Source organism: Tachyglossus aculeatus, chromosome 7 (assembly GCF_015852505.1).
Source record: "Tachyglossus aculeatus isolate mTacAcu1 chromosome 7, mTacAcu1.pri, whole genome shotgun sequence".
NCBI classification, from domain to species: Eukaryota; Metazoa; Chordata; class Mammalia; order Monotremata; family Tachyglossidae; genus Tachyglossus; species Tachyglossus aculeatus.
Window position 1 is genome coordinate 42,020,364 of NC_052072.1, and position 23,174 is coordinate 42,043,537.

General features: G+C 45.0%; 1 protein-coding gene across 1 annotated transcript in view; it reads left to right on the forward strand.

Moving 5' to 3' along the window:
• Nucleotides 1-1,946: 1,946 nt before the first annotated feature.
• Nucleotides 1,947-23,174, forward strand: part of P3H2 (prolyl 3-hydroxylase 2) — a 143,350-nt gene continuing 122,122 nt past the window's right edge. Inside the window, exon 1 of the mRNA XM_038749107.1 lies at nt 1,947-2,507. Within this exon, the coding sequence (XP_038605035.1) occupies nt 1,998-2,507 (510 nt within the window). The 5' untranslated portion in view covers nt 1,947-1,997. The remainder of the gene's footprint in view (nt 2,508-23,174) is intronic.

Here is a 23,174-nt window from a genome sequence, read left to right on the forward strand (position 1 = left end):
AAAAGATAATGCCTGCCTTTTCCTGCCTCTCATTGTAGATCTTGTGTCTGTTCCAGTAGGTATGGTGTGGTGAATGTGGGGCTGGAAGCAAAGGGGTGCCTTTCCCCAGGGACTGGACTGAGCTGGGAGAGATGAAGGGGAAGAAGGAGGGATCAAAGCCACCAGGGTAGTAATGACTATGAAAGTGAGCATGTATTGGGGTAGGGTCTCCAATTTACAGTCTGCTAAGGGCTAAATACATAAAGCTTTCCCTTTCCTTCTTCCTCATTACTCTCCCCTAGGAGTGGGAAGGGAGAGGGGAGATGACGACCCCTCGCTGCTCCTGGTTGGAGAGGACCACGTGCTTTGACCTCCTCTCACGTGCCCTTTAGCAACAGCTAGCCGGGGGCACCACTCTAACTGTGAAAAGGGTCAGCAGGCTGTCCACTCTAGGCCTAGAAGAGCCCTCCCACCTGGTGCTTAAAGGAGTCTGTCTTTGGCTCGACTGGGAGACTCCAGACTGGGAAGATGCCAGCTGGAAGGGCCAGGCTTGGAAAGGGCGGGATGGGGTGTGTGGACTGGGAGGGCAGGGGACGGCAAGGTTTGGTCTAGGAGGGCACAGGGTGGGAAGACTGGGTAGGGGGGCACAATCTGGGAGGATGCCAGTTGGAAGAGCCCGGGTTGAGAAGGGCCAGGCTAGGAAGGCGCAGGGTGGCACCATTTGAGTTAGGGGGGCGTGGGCAGGGAGAATCCCACCTAGGAGGGTACAGGGCAGGTGGACATCAGCTGGGAGGGAGAGCAGGGAGGAGGAGCTGGGAGGATGAGCAGGGCTAACAAGGTGAACACCAGCTGGGAGGAAGGGAGGGGTAGAAGGACTTCAGCTGGAAGTGCCAGGGTGGAAAGGCTGGGAGGGGGTGTGTGGACCGAGAGGGCATGAGATAATAATAATAATAGTGGTATTTGTTAAGCGCTTACTTTATGCTGAGCACTGTACTAAGCGCTGAGATGGTGACAAGCAAATCGGGTTGGACACAGTCCCTGTCCCACCCGGACTTCCCAATCATGGGAAGGTCTGGGCTAGGAGGGCACAGGGTGGGAACCCTGGGGAGGGGCACGTGCTGGGAAGGGCCAGGCTGGGAGGGCGCAGGGTGGCACGGACTGGGAGAATCCCGGCTGGGAGAGCACGGGGCGGGTGGACGTCACCTGGAAGGGCGAGCAGGGCAAACAAGGTGGACACCAGCTGGGAGGAAGGGAGGGGTAGGAGGACTTCAGCTGGAAGGGCCAGGGGTGGAAAGGTTGGGAGGGGGTGCGTGGACTGGGAGGGCATGGGATGATAACGATAATAATAATAATATTTGTTAAGCCCTTACTATGTGACGAGCACTGTACTAAGCGCTTGGGTGGTGACAAGCAAATCGGGTTGGACACAATCCCTGTCCCACCCGGACTTCCCAATCATGGGAAGGTTTGGGCTGGGAGGGAGCAGGGTGGCACGGGCAGGGAGAATCCCGGCAGGGAGGGCACGGGGCGGGTGGACGTCACCTGAGAGGGCGAGCCGGGCAGGCGGACCCCAGCTGGGCGGGCGAGCGGGGCGAGGAGGGAGGCTGCCAGCTGGGAGGGAGGAAGGGAGGGAGGGAGGGCTGGGCGAGCTGGTGTGGGCTCCGGCAGGCGCTGCGGGCGGAGCGTGCTGCCCGGGGGCGGCCCTTTAAGGACGGCCGAGGCTGGGTGAGCGCTGACTTCGCGCGCTCCTCGTCCTTTGCGCCTTGGTCTACTCCCGGCTGCGCAGCCACTCCCCCCGAGACCCCCCTTCTCTGTTCTCACCCCTTCCTCTGCCCTCGCCCCCTCCTCTGCCCTCATCCCCCCTCTGCCTTCGCCCCCTCCTCTGCCCTCGTTCCCCCTCCTCTACCCTCGCCCCCCTCCTCTGCCCTTGCCCCCTCCTCTGCCCTCGCCCCCCTCCTCTCTCCTCGCTCCTCTGCCCTCGCCCCCCATCCCCCCGCACCCCGGAGCAGGGGCGCACGATGCCGGAGCTGGCCGGCCGGCTCGGGGCTCCTCTGCCCCTCCTCCTGCCGCTGCTGCTGCTGCGGCTATCGCGACTGGGCGGTGGGGAGGGGGTGGTCGGCGACCCGTCGGAGGTCGGGGAGGGGCTGCAGCCCTTCGACAGGCTGTACGACAGCGGCGTGGAGGCGTATCACAGCGGAGACTACGCGCGCGTCGTGCACTTCATGGAGAGGGCGCTGACCAGCCACCGCCGCCTCCGGGACGGACGCCTGCGCTGCCGCCTGCGCTGCCGGGCCGGGGTTCCCGTGGTGCCCGCCCCCGTGGTGCCCACCCCCTTGGTGCCCACCCCCCTGGTGCCCACCGAGGAGCTGCGCTTCTTCGGCGCCGTGTTGCGCAGGGCGCTCTGCCTGCGCCGCTGCGAGCAGGAGGAGCTGGGCGGGCCCGCCTCCCGACACCGGGCCAGCCACGAGGTCCGGACAGATTTCCATCGGAGGGTCCCCTACAACTACCTGCAGAGAGCCTACATCAAGGTACCAACCCTCCCCGCTTATTGAAGGCGCCTCCTCCAAGAGGCCTTCCCAGACTAAGCCCCCTATTCATCATTTCCACTCCCTTCTGCATCACCCTGACTATTGGCTCCCTTTGTTCTGCCCCCCTCTCCCCACCCCACAGCACTTATGTATCTCTCTGTAATTGTATTTATTTATATTCATGTCTGTCTCACCCCCCCATCCCCCTCAAAGCCTTACTGAAGGTACATCTCCTCCAAGAGAGCTTCCTAGATTAAGCCCCCTCTTCCTCGTTTGCACCCCCTTCTGCATCACCCTGACTACTGGTTCCCTTTGTTCTGCCCCCCCTCTCCCCGCCCCACAGCACCTATGTATCTCTCTGTAATTGTATTTGTTTATATTTCTGTCTGTCTCTCCCCCCTCCCCCACCCTTCAAAGCCTTACCGAAGGTACATCTCCTCCAATAGGGCTTCCTAGATTAAGCCCCCTCTTCCTCATTTCCACTCATTTCTGCATCACCCTGACTACTGGCTCCCTTTGTTCTGCCCCCCTCTCCCCGCCCCACAGCACTTATGTATCTCTCTGTAATTGTATTTATTTATATTCATGTCTGTCCACCCCACCCTCAAAGCCTTGCTGAAAGTACATCTCCTCCAAGAGGGCTTCCTTGATTAAGCCCCCTCTTCCTCATTTCCACTCCCTTCTGCATCACCCTAACTACTGGCTCCCTTTGCTTTGCCCCCCCTCCCTGCCCCACAGCACTTAATACCTCTCTTAAACTGCATTTATTTCTATTCGTGTCTGTCTCCCCTCCCTTCAAAGCCTTACTGAAGGCACATTTCCTCCAAGAGGGCTTCCCAGACTAAGCCCCCTCTTCCTCACCTCCAACTCCCTTTGCTCTACCACCCTCTCCCCACCCCACAGCACTTAAGTATCTCTCTAATTATATTTATTTCTATTCACGTTTGTCTCCCCCAACCCACTATTAAGGCCTTACTGAATGCACATCTCCTCCAAGAGGCCTTGCCAGATTAAGCCCTGCTCTTCCTCATTTCTACTCCCTTCTGCATCACCCTGACTACTGGCTCCCTTTGCTTTGCCCCCCTCTCCCCACCCCACAGCACTTATGTATCTCTCTAACTGTATTTATTTCTATTCATGTCTGTCTCCCCTCCCTTCAAAGCCTACTGAAGGCACATCTCCTCCAAGAGGGCTTCCCAGACTTAAGTCCCCTGTTCTTCATCTCCCACTCCCTTCTGCATCACCCTGACTACTCACTCCCTTTGCTCTGCCCCCCTCTCCCCGCCCCACAGCACTTATCATCATCAGTTGTATTTATGTATCTCTCTGTAATTGTATTTATTTCTATTCATGTCTGTCTCCCTCCAGAACGCACATCTCCTCCAAGAGGCCTTCCCAGATTAGGCTCCACTCTTCCTCATTTCCACTCCCTTCTGCATCACCCTGACTACTGGCTACCTTTGATCTGTCCCCTTCTCCCGGCCCCACAGCACTTATGTATCTCTCTGTAATTGTATTTATTTCTATTCATGTCTGTCTCTCCCCCCGCCCCCACCCTTCAAAGCCTTACTAAAGGCACAACTCCTCCAAGAGGATTTCCCAGACTAAGCCCCCTTTTCTTCATTTCCCACTCCCTTCCGCATCACCCTGACTACTCGCTCCCTTTTCTCTGCCCCCCCTCCCCACCGCACTTATGTACCTAGATGCAATTTTACTTCTATTCATGTCTGTCTCCCCTCACTCCTCTTCAAAGCCTTACTAAAGGCACATCTCCTCCAAGAGGCCTTCCCAGGTTAGACTCCGCTTTTCCTCATTTCCCACTCCCTTCTACATCACCCTGAATACTCATTCCCTTTGCTCTGCCCTCCTCTCTCCACCCCACAACATTGATGTATCTCTCTGTAACTGTGTTTCTATTGATGTCAGCTTACTTGTATTGATGTCTGTCTCCCCCCACTCCCCCTTCAAAGCCTTACTGAAGGCACCTCCTCCAAGAGGCCTTCCCAGACTCAGCCCCGCTCTTCCTCATCTCCCACTCCCTCTTGCATCACCCTGTACTTGCTCCCTTTGCTCTGCCCCCTCTCCCCGCCCCACAGCACTTATGTATTTAGTTGTGATTTTACTTCTATTCATGTCTGCCTCCTCGCACCCACCCTTTCATTCTTTCAATCATATTTATGGAGCACTAACTGTATGTAGAGCACTGTACTAAGCACTTGGAAAGCACAAATCGGCAACAGAGACAATCCCTACCCAAAAACGACACCTTTCAAAGCTTTACTAAAGGCCCATCTCCTCCAAGTAGCCTTCCCTGACTAAGCCCCGCTCTTCCTCATCTCCCACTCCCTCTGCATCACCCTGACTACTCACTCTCTTTGCGAGTAACTCTCTGTAACTGTATTAATTTCTACTGATGTCTGTTTATTTCATTCATTTATTGTCATATTTGTTGAGTGCTTACTGTGTGCAGAGCACTGTACTAAGTGCTTGGGAAATATGTCGGCAACATATAGAGATGGTCCCTACCCAACAACGGGTTGATATCTGTCTCCTTCCCCTCGAGATGCCTCCCCCCCCCCCCCGCCAAGACTGTGAGCTCGTTGTGGGCAGAGATTGTCTCTTTATTGCTGTTTTGTACTTTCCCAAGCACTTAGTACAGTGTTCTGCACACAGTAAGCACTCTATAAATACGATTGAATGAATAGACTTCCACCCCTCTGCCCATCAGCACCATCCGCACTTTCCCCTCCTCCTCATTTCTTACCTCCTTCTCCTTCCCCCATCCTGATGGCTATTCTCCGCCCCCCCGCCTGTTCTTTTTTTTCCCACTGTACTCTTTGACTTCATCCTTCCTTTTTCTCCCCATCCCAGGTCTATCCTTCCCCATTCCACTCATAATAATGTTATTCCAACAGAAAAATGCTTGTCTTATACTGTCAAGTTGTCTCCAATTCATAGCGACTCCAAGGACACATCTCTCCCAGAACGCCCCACCTCCATCTGCAATCATTCTGCTAGTGTATCCAGAGAAAATTGCTATTAGGAGAATAAACCATAGCACAGATTTCTTTGAATCTTTCTCCAACCCTACCCCTAACTCTTGCCTCCCTGCCTCCCCTCCCAACCATAAAAAGCAGAAACAAAACAGGAAAAAAAACCCCAAACAATCTTGAAAGAATCACAAGGTATCAACCAAAGATCTCTTGGAGATGGTATACTGACTGAGCCAGATAAAGATAAGAAATGCATCTATTTGGGGCTTGAGTAGTTTTGCTGAATATTACAACTAAGACTCTCACCCTAAGTGGGGATATGGTGAGGAAAGTCCACTGGGTTATAAGTCTTCGAATGGTGTTTTTCACTTTTATTTTTGCTTTATGAAATAGATTCACTCTTCTAGAGAAGTTCTCAGAGGGTCATTACACACATATGCCGATGCGTGCCTCTCATACTCAAAGAAGATGGCACTGGTAGGAAATTCACATGCGTGTGTGTTTAAAGGTCAAGAGGGACCTACAATCCCAGCCACACTTATACACACACACCCCCCACAAAGATGTTCTTGTGCTGTTGTTTGTAACACTTGGCACTGCCTTCACTTCTACCTCTTTGCCACAAGATATTTATGAAGTTTCTGCTGGAAAGGAGATGTTGCCTTCTTGTTTGCAGAACAAGGGTCTGGTCCTTGGCAATTGAGTCCTGTTTTTCAGCTGGGATGCAGCACTGACTGAGGCTTTACTTTACTTTATCTTTAAAATGTTTCCTATTCCTTCTGTTTTTGGTTCCCCAATTTCAGCGCACTGTTCCGCTCCTGCATTCTCTTCAAATGCCCCTCCAGTGCAACTTGTTTCAGGTGAGCATAGTTTCAGTGCCAGGATGCTGATAGGATCACAAGCAATTGGATTTTTGCCACTTGATGTTGAGTATAGTTTATATGTTGCACTGATGGAGTCAAGTGACACTCAAGGAGTCTTGATGTGGCATTTGAGTTGTCCAGAACTCACTTCCATAGAGAAAGTTGGACATGCACACATGCTACAAACTTGAGGCAAGCATGTACCCAAAGGGCATGTAGAATTTCTTAATGCCATCCTGTTAAGCACCTAGAAATATTTAGCTGTTTGGGCAGCTGTGAACTTGGAAATGACTAATCTTTAATTTTACCTTACTACTTCGCCTGTGATACTTCTAATGCAGAGGCAGGCTTGGGGATGAGTTCTTTATTGAAGAGTTCCCTGGGCGTGGTGATAATACTGTTCCCTTAGAATTAGATAATGACCCTTACTTCTGTTCCAATCTCTGTTTTTGAGGGCCTGTTCCTCATAGTTTACTGTTCTGGCTCAGGATTTGCAGCTGTCTTTGCAAAGTTCAAGAGGGTCAAGGAATTCAAAGTGTATTTTGGAGAGGACCATTTTTTCCTCTAATGATTAAAAGAAAACCAGTTCTGTATGACTAAGGTATTCAGTCCATTTTATGCTGAGAGTAAGTAGGATTGTGACCTGGGGGTGGGGAGAAGTCAGTTTGTGCCAAGGAGAAAAACTTAATCCCATATATCTGCTGGCTTGTTCTTGGAAATCAAATCCAGTATGCTGTTTTAGCTAAAGCACATGTTAATTGGAGTTCTACTTTTGAAAGAATGATTGACATACCTTTCTGGTGATTCTGTGGAAATTAGTCACACCAAGCAAAGAAGGGGGCGTCAGTACCTGACAGCATAAAGACACCCTGTGTCTTCTTAAACCCAATCCACAACCGCATGTGGGTGGGGGAGGAGTTCAATCCTGTTGCTAGGGACCTACAAAATTAATATTTGTGAGGTTTATTCTCTGATGATAGTTCTGTAATACTTTCTGGGCAAGATTTCAGTTCTTAGGGTTGAGACTGTAAAGTGTGCTGATGTCCAGTCCTATAAATATACAAGATGAAGTAATTATTTGAAGTGTTTTCACTATGCCTGCTGATTTTGCTCTCTGGTTCAGTTTGCATTTATGAGACAAGGTTTTCATCACTTTGACCTTCATTTTCCTCTTTATAGCATTGTGTAAATCAAAGTGTTTGACAGACAAGCACATCCATCCCTAGATGAAAAGTACATCAGTCACTGTCTTTTATTTGGAGGGGGTGAAACCACAGTTAATTATATAGTTTTAATGACTGCTGTGGGTTTCTTTGAGTCTGCTTGAGATGCTTCACATTCTTCCAGTGAGCTAGATGCAGTTACAAACCACTTAGCAGCACCACTTCACACAAATTACCCCTGATGTGGTTTTGGGAATCAATGAAATTAGGGACTTTTTTTCCCCCCAAAACTGCACTCTTAGTGCAAAGTAGAACAGTGAGATGACTGTAAGGGGAAAAAAAGTCCCCTAAATAACTACTTGTTCCCTAGGTTTAAATCAATAACTTTCCTACCAGTCCCATTGCCAGAAATAGATCTGGGATACGAGTTGCTCCTTCACTGCTACTAATATTCTGATTTTTTTTATTATTGTTTGTTCTTAAATTCTAAGACCTTCATATGTCTTGGGCTCCTGTCCCTCTTCATCGCTCCTCCACGCCCATTCCCCTCCTCCCAATATTAGTGGATTTAATTAATGCATTACCTTTGTTAATGGATTTAATTAATGCGTAGCCATTACCATGTTCCCCACAGCCTTATATACGTATCAATCAATTATATTTATTGAGTGCTTACTGTGTGCAGAGCACTGCACTAAGCGCTTGGGAGAGTACAATATTGCAGAGTTAAGCAACATTTTCCCCACCCACAAGGAGATTGCAGTCTACAGCAGGAGTAGATGTTGCCAATTTGTACTTCCCAAGTGCTTAGTACAGTGCTCTGCACATAGTAAGCGCTCAATAAATACGATTGATGATGATGATGATGAGACATAACTTTATATTCTGCTAATTACCCTATTTGTAACAATGTCTGTCTTCCCCTTGAATCTGCAAGCTTCTTATGAGCAGGAATCATGTCTACCTACTCTACACACTGAAAGTGCTCTTAAAATACCATTGATTTGATTTGGAAAACAAATCAAAGCTAAGTACTGAGGCCCATGGGATACACCCCTGTGATTCATTCAATCATATTGAGTGCTTACTGTGTGCAAAGCACTGTACTAAGGGCTTGGAAGAGTACAATATAAGACACATTCCTTCCCACAATGAGCTCATAGTCTAGAGTTGCTGGAACTCCAATTTGTAGGGGCTGTCCTTTTGCTTGACTGTCAGCTTATTCATGACATAAATAATCAAGTTCTCATGATAACTGGTGAGAATTTTATCTAGCACCAAAAGGTTTTTGGTTAAGCATGGGTCAGTTGCAACTTTGGTGCTGGGATGAGGGTTTTTTTTAAATTGTATTTAAATTCTTACTATGTGTCAAACACTGTTCTAAGTGCTGAGGTAGATACAAGTTAATTAGATTGGACACAGTTCCGCCCTGCATGGGGCTAATAGTCTGAGTAGAAGGGAGAACAGGAGAACTAAGGCCCAGAGAAGTTAAGTGACTTGCCCAAGGTGACACAGCAAGCATTTGCCAGAGCTGTGATTAGAACCGAAGTCCTCTAACTCCCAGGCCCTTGATGGCATAGTGGATAGAGCACAGGACTGGGACTCCCAAGGTCATGGGTTCTAATGCCACCTCTGCCACTTGTCTACTGTGTGACCTTGGGCAAGTCACTAAACTTCTTTGGACCTCAGTTACCTCATCTATAAAATGAATATTGAGACTGTGAGTCCCATATGGGATGGGGACTCTGTCCAGCCTTATTTGTTTGTATCCACCTTAGTGCTTAGTTCAGTGCCTGGCACATAGCATTTAACAAATACCACAATTACTATTGTTGTTGTCATTGTTATGCTCTTTCCAATAGGCCATGCTGCTTTTTCGAGTTGGTGACTTGTACCTTAAGCCCTACACCAGGAGAGAGTTTATTTACTTAAACTCTCCATATGGAAATGCTGCCCTCCTGCATGAGTGTCAGAAAATGCATTATTGGAATTGTTTTAAAAACAGGTGGTTGATTATTCCTAGAAATAGTACCTTGAAAACATGTTTGCACAGTCTTCATAGATTTATTGTCCAGTATTTATTACAAAGCTAATTATAAAGTTGTTATGACTTTTTCACCACATAAGCAGCAACTCAGTCATATGAAACACTTCATAATCTAAACTAGCCATTAGATTACTTGAAACTCAAAGAAAAGTAAGGGTTGAAATACAGACCATAATCTACCACTGACCAGGGGCTTTAAATCCTTCATTGGAGAAGTGTGGGGACTTCTCAATAACCAGAAAGAGCATCCTATGAGGAAGTTTTGAAAAGGCACGTGAAGGAGACCAGACCTAAGATAAACATGTCAGGGAGAAGTATCTGCCTAGCTACATGCATGCTATTTGATTTCTCTCCCCATCCTTTGTTCAATCTCATGGTTGGCACAACTCTTGAAGGGCCCTGAAAAGATCTCCCAGTTCATTAATTAAACTTACCTTCAATTACATATTCACATTAGATAAACATCTAGACTGATATTGTTATCTCCAAGGGGCTGCTTTGGTTTTGTTTCCCTATTACACAAGTCTGGGTGAATGGATCTCTCCTTTAGTCAAGAAAACTAGAACGCCGGAGTAGTTTGCACTCTTTCCCCTAGGCATCTAGCTTCTGGGTGAGCAAAATGTTTTCACAGGAATTGAGCCACTTCACCTCTGACTCCTTCACACCCGCAAGGCCTGCCTGCTGTTGTCACTCTCCAGATATCTGCATTGATGCCACATGGCTTCAAAGCATGTTCAGTGCTTTCTCCATATTTTCTGCCTGACTCAGGCTAAATTGACCCTGGTTGCTTCGGATTTTTTTTTATGGCATCTGTTAAGTGTTTTTGCACCAGGCTCTGCACTAAGTGCTGGAGTAGATACAAGCTAATCAGGTTGGACACAGATCATGTCCCACATGGGGTTCAAAGTCTTAATCCTTATTTTACAGATGAGGTAATTGAAGCACAGAGAAGTGAAATGACTCGCCCAAGGTCACACAGCAGACAAGTGGTGGATCTGGGATTAGAACCCAGGTCCTTCTGACTCTCTGGCCCACTATCAGGCTATGTTGCTTCTCATGGTTCATTCAAATGAGTCTTCCACTCTAATGGAGAAGTCCTCCAAATGATTTTCTCTTGCTTTGAATTCAGTTCAGTAATGGAGGAATCATCTGTTGTAACTCAATCTTCTCTTTGTTAACTCTGGAATTATTGCCACTTGTCTGCTGTGTGACCTTGAGCAAGTTGCTTCACTTCTCTGGGCCTCAGTTACCTCATCTGTAAAATGAGGATTAATTCATTCATTCAATTGTATTTATTGAGCACTTATTGTATGCAGAGCACTGTACTAAGTGCTTGGAAAGTACAAGTTTGCAACATATAGAGATGGTCCCTACCCAACAGCAGGCTCACATTCTAAAAGGGGGAGACAGACAACAAAACATATAAACCAAATAAAATAAATAGAATAAATACGTACAAGTAAAATAGAGTAATAAATATGTATAAACATACAGGTGCTGTGGGGAGGGGAAGGAAGTAAGGCGGGGGATGGGGAGGGGGAGAAGGGGGAGAGGAAGGAGGGGGCTTAGTCTGGGAAGGCCTCCTGGAGGAGGTGAGCTCTCGGTAGGGCTTTGAAGGGAGGAAGAGAGCTAGCTTGGCGGATGTGCAGAGGAAGGGCATTCTGGGCCAGGAGGAGGACATGGGCCGGGGGTCGATGGTGGGACAGGTGAGAAAGAGGCACAGTGAGGAGGTTAGTGGCAGAGGAGTGGAGGTTGTGGGCTGGGCTGTAGAAAGAGAGAAGGGAGGTGAGGTAGGAGGGGGCGAGGTGATGGAGAGCCTTGAAGCCGAGGGTGAGGAGTTTTTCCCTGATGCATAGGTTGATTGGTAGCCACTGGAGATTTTTGAGGAGGGGAGTAACGTGCCCAGAGCGTTTCTGCACAAAGACGATCCGGTTAGCGGAGTGAAGTATGGATTGAAGTGGGGAGAGACAGGGGGATGGGAAATCAGAGAGGAGGCTGATGCAGTAATTGATTGAGACAATAATCAAATTGATTGATTGAGGATTGAGACTGTGAGTCCCATGTGCGACAGGGACTGTGTCCAAACCTTTGCAAGTGTCCACCCCAGTGCTTAGTACAGTGCCTGGCACAATAATAAGCACTTATCAAATACCACAATTACTATTATTCTGATTGGCTTTACTTGTAGCAACCTTGTCCTTGTTTTTCTTTTTGAATTATTATTCTTGTTTATTGTATTTGTTAAGCGCTTAGTATGTATCAAGCACTTTTCTCAGCCCTGGGGTAGATCCAAACTAATCAGGTTGAACACAGTCCCTGTTCCACACGGAGCTCACAGTCTCCCCATTGTATAAATGAGGTAACTGAGGCACAGAGGAGTGCCTTGTCCAGTGATTTGCCCAAGGTCCACAGCTGACAAGTGCCAGAGCCAGGATTTGAACCCAGGTCCTTCTGACTTCCAAGCCTGTGCTCTATCCACTAGACAGTGCTGCTTTGGAACCTTTGTTTTCCACTGCTAGGTTAAGACAGAGTCCACATTAGGTTAAGTGGTTCTCTCACTAACTTTCAGGGTGGTGGATGGATGAATCGGATTCTCCTGACCTGTTACTTTTCCTACAATAGTTTCCTCTGTTCCTGCCACTTCTTCTGTTGATGCTTTCAATCTCTCTACTGCTGCTACTTCTGCTGCCTCTGAAATTTCCCATTCCCTGCCATCCTGTACCTGCTCTTCTCCCCACCTCTCTATTTGGTTAGGCCTTTAGGGAAGTTAGATTGGAAAATAGCTCCCTGTTCATGGCCTTGCTTGTCAGGGCTCAGATCTTTCCAGACTATAATTATAATGTCTCGTAAGTAGTTAAGTATTGGTTCTGTTGCAGGAGGGTCAAGTTCATCTTAAAATCCAGGCATGTATTTTTCATCAAAGTTCTTACACTTTGAAAACGCTAAGCTGCAGCAGATGTCAACACTGATGTGGTGAACAAGTGCATTTGGTGTTTCCTACGTTCAGCAATTTACCTTCCAGTTTAGAAAAAGGACCTGAGCTGTTTGCTGTGTAAGCCCTCTGTCCTCACTGAAGGCAGTTCTGTGCTTGGAGGATAAACTGGACCAGTTGTTGCCAATGAGGTAGCAACATATTTTAGACAAGCCGCTTAAGAGGTGGAAGTTTATCCATTCTCCTTTCTGCCATAGTCAAATGGTAATGTTCCAGGTCAGGGTTTCTCATGAGAGAATTCAGATGAGTTCTGGAGGAAGCAGGATTATCCTACATGCAAACCCTTGGGTACTTACCAGATGAGGTTGCTTTATCTAATGTTGTAAGGAATTAACTTCATCTAATTGAGGATGTTCAGGAACTGGCCAGTTCAATTTTTGTCTGAGCCTCAAGATCAGTCTGATGCTTTTTTATCTAATTTTTATGGTATTCATTAAGTGCTTACAAAGTGTCAGGCACAGTACTAAGATCTGGGGCAGATTCAAGATAATCAGGTTGGACACAGTTCCTGTCTCACTTAGGCCTCACAGTTTTAATTCCCATTTTACAGATGAGGTAACTGAGACACAGAGAAATTAAGAGATTTGCCCCAGGTCACACACCAGACAAGTGGTGGAGCTGGGATTAAAACTCAGATCCTCTAACTTCCATGCCCATGCTGTTTCCACTAGGCCACACTACTTCTTTATTTGTGTAAAGGTCTCCTTTTTTTCAGTTGAAATTAGCTAAGCCATTTATTCCTTGAAGAAAATGAGCCTTGTAGAGCTCCATTCCTAGTGACGGAAGGAATAATCTCAGTATCTGAGAAATGGTACACAGATTGTGAATGATAGGGTGAGAAAGGAGGATTATGGGTTTTAGGTTCATGCCTTTCTCAGGGTAAAGGGAGCCTGAGATATGAATGAGAATGCCACTCCAGTAGATCAATGCTAACAAATGTTCATGAGAGTTTTATGGAGAAATAATACCTAAAAATCCTAGGAGTTAAATGTTTATTACACTCCTAGATTTAATCAATCCTCATAACAGGCTTCTGACTTGGACAAGGATCAGATATTATCACCATTTTCCAGGTGGAGAAACTGAGGCACCATTAGGGGCCTTCTCCAAGGTCAGTCAGAACGGGTTACAGCTAATAATGTACTTTTGTACCCTTGCAGTTAACTTGTTTCCTCCTGTTATCTATTGATTTAGAGTCTGTCTGTTAAATCTGTTTGTGAGATGCAACCAATCTCACGTATTGCTGAGGGAGGGACTGGATTTGAGACTTTGGATAGTTTTACTCAGATTGATGCTAGTGGTATTTCCTGGGAGAGGCTGGCCAGAGTGAATCAGTGACAGTTCATCATCATCATCATCAATCGTATTTATTGAGCGCTTACTGTGTGCAGAGCACTGTACTAAGCGCTTGGGAAGGACATGTTGGCAACATATAGAGACAGTCCCTACCCAACAGTGGGCTCACAGTCTAAAAGGGGGAGACAGAGAACAAAACCAAACATACTAACAAAATAAAATAAATAGAATAGATATGTACAAGTAAGATAAATAGAGTAACAAGTATGTACAAAGACATATATACATATATACAGTTCATGGTTTTTCCTCCAAATTGCTTCTCCTAGGCTCCAGTTAGGTCTCTAAGGCTCTGTATCCTTTTGGCATCCCAGAACGTCCCTAGGCACACCCATTTCAGACTCCTAAAACCTCCCAGGCAAGGGTGCTTTTGGGGTTGCTGGGCAGTTTAAATGTCCATCTGAGGCAGGTAAGCTTACAAACCCACAGACCCTGGGGTACTTTACAGCTGCTTCCTGAGTATCTGACCAGATGGTACTAGAATCCCTCTCTCTTTGAGTTCTGATTTATTTAATGGTTGGCAGCTTGTGGAAATCCCAATTTGTAGCTAAGCCTCTGGGGGAGGAAAGATTCTAGAATTTCAAGGCTCACCAAGGCTTGGATTTTTCACCCTCGGGTCAGTCCTGCAGAGAAACCAATTTTTCTGAAACAATGGTGGGGGAGGTGGGGGAGATGGGAGGGTCTCAATGGCCCAATGATTTGAATCCTAACATTTCTTAGAAAACATTTACAAATTTTAAAAAAGACTTGGATAAAGTGAAGGGGATGCAAAGAAAAGTAATAAAGAAAGATTAAAGGAGTTGGGGTTGTTTAGCCTGAGGAAGAGAAGGCAAGAAGTCATAGTAGTTTTATTTATTGAGCACTCACTGGGTGTAATGCTGTGTACTAAGTGCTTGGGAAATGCAAAACAATCAAGTGGCACATGTCCTATCCACAAGAAGCTTGCATTCCAATAGGGGAGTGGGACATAAAAGTATTTACAGTGTTTTCAGGCTAAATTCATTCAATCATATTTATTGGGCACTTACTGTGGGCAAAGCAGTGTACTGAGCACTTAATAATTGGCTAAATTGACTGTGCAGTTGAATAAGTGTGTATAAATATGATGCTGGAAATAAATCAGGGAAGGCATGCTGGGGGCAGGAGGTTTAAGGATTGATTTGAGTATGGAGAGGGCTGTGGTATGATTAATTTGGTGGGGAGGTATTTCCAAGCCAGCAAATTCTGAGGAGAGGAGAGAGAGGAGATGAAGGTGGGAAAGTTGAGACCAAAGCAACAATTAGAATGAGTAAAGAAGTGAGTGGGCTGGGGAATAGTGAGTGACAAAAGCTGATATGATTTGGGGTAACTTGGGTGGAAAGTCTTGAAGCCAAGTGTGGAGACAGTGTCGACTAGTGGAAAGAATATGTGATGGGGGTCGAGACCATAGTTCATTCAATTGTATTTCTAATCCCAGCTCTACTGCTGGCCTACTCTGGGACTTGGGACAAGTCACTGAACCCGCCGGGGCTTCTGTTTTCTCATCTGTAAAATGGGGATGGGATAATAGCCCGATGTGGAACAGGATCTGTGAATGATCTCAACCTTTTATTTACCACCAGTGCTTAACATACAATATGTGCTTAGTAAAGACTATAATGATTTTAAGAAGAATAATGAGACATTTTTGCTTTAAGGGGTGGGATATGGGGTGCAAAGGAGAGAGGAATGGTACTTTATTGAGGTGGTCCTTGCAGCACCGTGGAGTACCAGCTGGAGAGGGGAAAGGCAGGGGGCAGGGAGGCCAGCAGGACCTCACCTCCCTTCTCTCCTTCTACTGCCCAGCCCGCAACCTCCGCACCCTCCGCTCCTCCACCGCTAATCTCCTCACTGTACCTCGTTCTCGCCTGTCCCGCCGTCGACACCTGGCCCACGTCATCCCCCGGGCCTGGAATGCCCTCCCTCTGCCCCTCCGCCAAGCTAGCTCTCTTCCTCCCTTCAAGGCCCTGCTGAGAGCTCACCTCCTCCAGGAGGCCTTCCCAGACTGAGCCCCTTCCTTCCTCTCCCCCTCGTCCCCCTCTCCATCCCCCCATCTTACCTCCTTCCCTTCCCCACAGCACCTGTATATATGTATATATGGTTGTACATATTTATTACTCTATTTATTTATTTATTTTACTTGTACATTTCTATCCTATTTATTTTATTTTGTTGGTATGTTTGGTTCTGTTCTCTGTCTCCCCCTTTTAGACTGTGAGCCCACTGTTGGGTAGGGACTGTCTCTATGTGTTGCCAATTTGTACTTCCCAAGTGCTTAGTACAGTGCTCTGCACATAGTAAGCGCTCAATAAATACGATTGATTGATTGATTGATTAATGGGTTGCTCCAAGTATTAAAGCATTTTGATAGGGAGGATGATGACCGGTGAGCTTCTAAGGACTGCAGATGGGTTTAAATTAAAGCAAGGGACTTTTGACTGGACGAATTTGGAAGACTTCTTGACTGTTCATTCATTTATTCAACTGTATTGAGTGTTTACTGTGTGCAGAACACTGTACTAAGTGTTTGGGAGAGTACAATATAACAGTAAGCAGACACATTCCCTGTCCACAGTGAGCTTAGAGTCTAGAAGGGGAAACAAACATTAAATAAATTACAGATATTTGCCTAAGTGCTGTGGGGTTGTGTGGGGGGGGGGGGGGAAATGAATAAAGGGAGCAAGCTAGGGTGATACAGAAGGTAGTGGGAGAAGATGAAAGGAGAGCTTGTTGATGAGACATTGGAATGGGTTAACAGGGAAAGTCTTGGAGTTTCCATTTCTGCAGATTTTTTCTTTTTTTAACTAAGTCAACCATCTGTTTTTAGATGGTTTAGTCATCATCTGTGTGGAGGTAGAGGGCTGGACCCAACCTCCTGTGGTCACTTCCAGTTCTGCTATTCTGTGATGCAACACTTTATAAAGCTGCCAGAGAGAGAATCAGGGAAAGGACATTCAATTTAAAAACAATAATAATTGCTCTATTAAGTGCTTACTATGTGCCAGACAGTGTACTAAGCATTGGGGTAGATACAAAATAATCAGGTTGGACAGTACCTGACCCACTTAGGGCTCACAGTCTTAATCCCCATTTTTACAGATGAGGGAGCTGAGGTATAGAAAAGTGAAGTGATTTGCCCAAAGTCACACAGCAGACAAATGGAAGGGTTGGGGTTAGAACTCAGGTCCTCCGACTCCCAAATCTATGCTCTTTCCACTAGGCCATGCTAGGGAGTCCACCCTCCTCTAAATTTTTCCCTTTAAATTTGGAAAATTAATTTACAGTCAGGGATTTGAATTGACATTGACGTTGATGCATAAGAAGTGGATATTTTAAATAAGAATGAGAACAACAAAATTCCACCGTGCTATTTGGCTCTCTACCAGCTATCAACTGGAAAAAGCCAAAACAGGAAGATGAGCCAGAAGAGGACTACAGGTCTGGAGCCAAAAGCAGAATTATCTTATCTAAAATAAGGAAATGTTTTTTGCTTTAAGAATAACACATCTTCCTTTATTCATAAACTTTTTACAGAATGAAAACTTGATATGGCATGCACTACTAAATAATCTGTCCTATTTCATGTGAAGGGTTGGGCAATAAAGTCAAAGCTTTTATTATAATTTAAAGGAAAATGCATCGTTTCAAGGGTTCAGAGAACTCCTCGGCATTTTGGAATTAAAGGCACAAGCGTCCCATTCAAATAACCAAGCTTAACACTTGTTTGTGTTTCTTGTTATGCTTGCTTTTATTGTCTCTATTATTTTAAAAAGGAGCTGGACTTGTATTTGGTACTTGCCCTTTACCTTGGTAGTCCTATCAGGCCACTTGCCTGCTTTGTGACCTTGGGCAAGTCAGTTTGCCTCAGTTTCCTCAACTGCAAAAAGGGGATTCAATACCAATTCTCCCTCCCACTTAGACTGTGTGCCTCAAGTGGGACAGGAACTGTGCCCAACCTGATTATCTTGTATCTAGCCCAGTGCATAGTACATGTGTGACACCAAAAAAGGGCTTAAAAAATGCCTTTAAAGAAAAAAAGGCTGCCAAACTAGGAAAGCGCCACAGAAAATCAAATCACAAAAGAGAAGCAAAAGTAAAAAAAAAAAGTGATAAGTTGATGTTGGGATGTGGGTTATTTGTGTTGTAGATGGTCCTGGCCCTCTTAGAAAATAGTGTAGCAGAAGGCGAGTGCTTAGCCTTTGAGGAGGCAAATATTTGAGTAGGAGGGTCCCTTCACAAGCCTTTGAAAGCCACTAATGACCTGTAAGGTTTGACTGTCATGGAGGGTTGGATGAACCTGCAGGTGATCATCATCATTTTCAGGGTAGACAGTTGAGTCTTATATTAGTTATCATATTTAAGTGCTTACTATGTGCCAAGCATTGTACCAAGTGCTGGGGTAGGCATAGAATAATCAGGTTCCACATGGGCCTCACAGTCTGAGAGAACAAATATTGAATCATCATTTTGCAGATGAGGGAACTGAGGCACAGAGATGTGAATTGACTTGTCCAAGGTCACAGAGCAGACAAGTGGCAGAGCCAGGATTAGAACCCAGGTCCTCTGACTCCCAGGCCCTTGATCTTTCCATTAGACCATGTTGCTTCCCTTCATAGTGATTTGGTGGTACACTTGAGCTTGTTACAGTATATACTGAGCTAGTCCAACTCTTGTCAACTTGGCAGCATTCTTCTTACTGACCGGATGTAAGAATAACTTGTTTTTCTTCAAGCAGAAAGCAGACCCCATCTCTTCAGAAGGTCATCTGGAAATGGTAGGATCCTCAAGCCAGTCACCTCATCATGATGAACTCTGTTGCTATAATTCCCCTTCAGGAAATTCCCAACAATTTCCACTCCCACAAATCCTAGGGATTCCAGGACAGCCAGTTGCTAATGTTTTGTCAGGTATAAACATTTGTTACTAGACTCCTAGAGTCCTTTAATCTTGCCTGGAGCCAACTTTGAATGCTTTTGGTACCTATTTTAATAAGTGACACATGCTTTGTGTCTACCTGTAAGAGCTGATGAAAAGTTGTTGGGGAGAGATGGTTTAGAAGGAAATGACATGCAGCAAGATAGCATTCTCTGGCACAGTATACAAGTCAGAAACCTCGTTGGGGCTTGCTGAGGACATAACTACCCTTCGGCAACACAGAACCGAGTTTCCCCACCTCTCTCTCCACACCCTTAATTTCAACTCACGTGATCTGTATCAGTTGCTCAGCCAAAAAACACAGTCGTCTGGTGGAAAATTTTGCCCTTGTCATTTGGGAAAATAACTTGTTCCTTCTGTTCCGTGTCCTTTTCAGGTCAGCTGACCTCTTGAAATTCTTTTCCTGCCCTTTCTCTGTTTTTCTGCTCTGTGACTTTTTCGCTGCATAATCCCCCACTCCCCCCATCACCACCCAGTGTTCGTTTCCTCTTCCCAACTTGTTAAACACTTTTTTTCCTCATGTGCCTTTATTCCCGAGCATTTTTATGAATTTCTGTTACACCAGTATCAGTCTCTTAGTTTCATTGAAGAGAATATTACTGACAGAATCCCTAGTGGTCGCACAATGGACTGGAAAAGGATGAAAAAAGGTGATTTTTTTTTTTTTTGTGCAGTTTCACAGTCACTTTCCCCCACCTCACTCCAAACCCCTGTTTTCCCCCATCGCTCACATACATGTACTGTAGTGGAACTGCTAAAATTGGAACAGACTAGACCATGGCTACAGAGGAGGAAGTCAGAGGGAGACAGGATTAAATGACTGGCTGAAATACAATTCAATTAGCCACTCATGGAAGCAATAGCTCCATAGTCTTTTGGAGTGTGTGGCCATTTGCCACACGCCACCCCAAGTGAATGGGTCTTAGACCTTCCACCCAATTGAGTATATCCATCCTCCCCATGTCTTATACTTATACTGAAGTATAGTACTTACTAAAGAGAGGGTTTTTTGTCTCAACTAGCAGTCTATTCTGATTCTTACTACTACTGCCTTTTGCCAAACACATTGTTTTAATGTACAAATGTTACTTTAATCTCCTAATGATAGTCTGCAACCACTACCCAAACTTATTTCAGATGTTACCTATGAGAGAAGTTATTCACAAAGCTAACAGTGCTCATTCCTCTAGACCATGAGCTCATTGTGGGCAAAGGATGCAGCTGTTGCTCTATTGTACTCTCCCAATTGCTTAGTACAGTGGTTTGCATGCAGTAAGTACTCAATAAATATGATTGAATGAACAGTGCTGCTGTGTTAACTACATATGCATATATATGTATATTAGTAAAAATCTTGCCGCAGTTTTCTGTTTTTTCCCTACTTTTAAGAGCTGGAGAGAATTTGAAAAGGCAATAATAATAATTATGGTATTTGTTACGTGCACTGTAATAAACATTGAGGTGGATATAAGAAAATTGGGTTGGACACAGTCCCTGTCCCACATGGGGCTCACAGTCTCAATCCCCATTTTACAGATGAGGGAACTGAGGCACAGATAAATAAAGTGACTTGCTCAAGGTCACACAGTTGACAAGTGGTGGAGCTGGGATCTGAACCTTACGACTCCTAGGCCTGTGCTCTAGCCACAACACCACAATAATGTACCCTTCTCTCTTTCCTGCTCCCTCCCACTCTTTTTTTTAACCCTCTTCTTTTTCTCCACCACCCCATCTCCCTTTACTGTATTTAATGGCTAATTTGTAGGAATGGAGAAAACAGCTAAGAAGTATGCTGATCCCTCTCCATTCAGATGAGATCTTTATGAGTCCCATCTATACTTGGCTCCCTAAATCAGAAACCTTGGGAAGATGGAGGAAGCATTTAGAACAAGGAGGAAAATAGTTGACTTCAGCACACCACTTTACCTAGCTTGGGGAGAAAAGGGGAGTACATAATAAAATTCATACAAACCTCACCATTTGTATGGGACTTTTTAAAGTGACTCATGACCAAAGACAAGATGTGGGAAATTACTGCACTGCACCATTCTGCTTCATGTTAATTTTTTTAAACTGCTATTAATTCTGTGAGATAATATGAATATCAGGGCCTTTTATTTATGAAGGGATTGGAAGAACACTGCAGTGTAAATTCATTAAAGGATTCTGGGATAGTGGGATCAGAACATAGACTCCTATCACTCTTTTTTTTAACCAACAAGCAACTGAGAACTTCCCCTCATCTTCCTTCAAATTCAATCTGCTTCTTGGTGAGAAATCTGCTTCTGAATATTTAGTCTGAGTCATCTTGGGTCTCAAAGAGATACCCTAGATCATTCAGAGTCTAATTTCATAACATTTAAGGAGGGAACACAGTTTTGAAATCTGTTCGAGACTATGCCTATTTAAAAACAGGAAAGGTAGGGAATGTGTTTGAACAGAGTCCATTTTTAAAAAAGACAGAGAAGGAGCAAGTTCAGGAAAATTGTGAAATTAGGTGGGGGGAATGTTGTGTGGAAAGAATCAAAGGACTTTCATTTCAAGGTAAATGCCCAGTCACATATCTGGAATCAGAGACAAATTTATAACTCTGGTGGTTCCACAATCATTGTTGTCCCTTTTACAAAGCATTGACCTTAGAAGTCTGAAGACCAAACTTCTGTGCTTGTGTTGTTGTTGCTAGGATTAGATAGCTTTGTTGTACTTTCTCAAGGTTTGTGTCAGTGTATCCTTGGAGCTTTTGATGCAATTTGTTGTGCTGCTAACTTGAAGTGTGCTTGACTTGGGACCTGAATACCTTAGTCTTTATCTTTAAGTTGGCAAACAGCCAATGGATGTGACTGGCAAAATATGTCCAGAAGCTAATTGTGATACCTATCATAGTAGATTAGGCAGTAATTCCCGTGTTCACCATTATTTTGATTCTACTGTTGATGACACTTTGAAAGCACATACTGTTTGTCAAAGGGATTGTCTAGTTCTTTGTCCATTAGAGAATCATTTAATGAAGTGTTACTAAAGAACCCAAATTCAGTGATAGTTTCCAGCTGCTTATGCCCAAAACAGAATTTTGGTTGTGTTTGCTGAATGGTATATGATGCCTGGTTCTGCCCAATGTATGATCCCAGTCTCCTTCAAACTGAATTTTAACCTTACACTCTGTGCATGCTCTTCAAAAAAATTCAAAATATTTTTGTTTTCTTGAATGTGTACTTCCAGATCGGGTAATTAATGTTGGTCTTAAAAGAATCTTCCTAAGGAAATGGGAAAATCTCTAGGAGTTTGGATTCATGTTACTGCAATATGTCATTTATAGAATGCTTTTACTTTTCTAAGTGCTTTCTCATTACTTAATGATTTTTTTTTCCTGACAACAGCCCTGTTACTAGAGAGGCAAAAATTCTTATCTCCCTTTTACAGAAGTACAGAGAGGTTGTGACATGCCTGAGGTCACTCAGTGGTCAAGCTGGAGGCAGAACCCAGGTCCTCTAACTCCTATGACTTTCCCTTTATCACTTTCTACCTTATTCAGTCTGGTTCCTTGACACAGCAACCCACTATGGGAAGTTATGGAAATTGATTTTTTTTAAAGTAGAAATGATATTCAGCCCTGTTTCATATTGTTAACTAAGAGGGACAGGCTGCTATCAAAATTGAAGAGGAGAGCAGTACCTTAGAGCATACGTATCTGTACAGGGCAAGGGCAATCCTAAATACCAAGTATGGATCGTTATGTAGAGACAAGAGTGGTGTTTATGGAGGCCTGTGTTTGAACCCATTCTGAGAACTCTAACATCAGACCATCAGTTAAATTGTCAATCAGTCGAGCATCTCTAGCTTTTCCATTTCTTAAATTCTTTTTTCCCATCACTATCTCCCACTGCCATAACGATAGCTTCCACTATCCAGTTTGGCCCCTGGTTGCATGGGGAGAAGGGAGAAAAGAACTGCAGAATTACCGGCATCTTGGCAATGACTAAACCCAAGTTTAACCGAGGATTTCTCCATTTGATTGTCAGTCACCCTTAACAAGGATCAAGCATAAAAAATATCTCACAATAAAACAAACTTGACATGGAAATTTTGATGTCCTTGGACAAATGAGGACATCTGCTACAATTGCAAATTATTATGCTTTTTTTATTTATTAGTGTGGTACAGTATTTTGTAAATATGCTATTTCTGAGTTATCCCTTTTTCCAATATGTAGGGGGCTTTAACAGTATATTTGGAAATCATTATTAATTTTTGCAGGCTTCTACTTTAGCATCTCTGACAATTTAGTCCAGTATTATTTGTC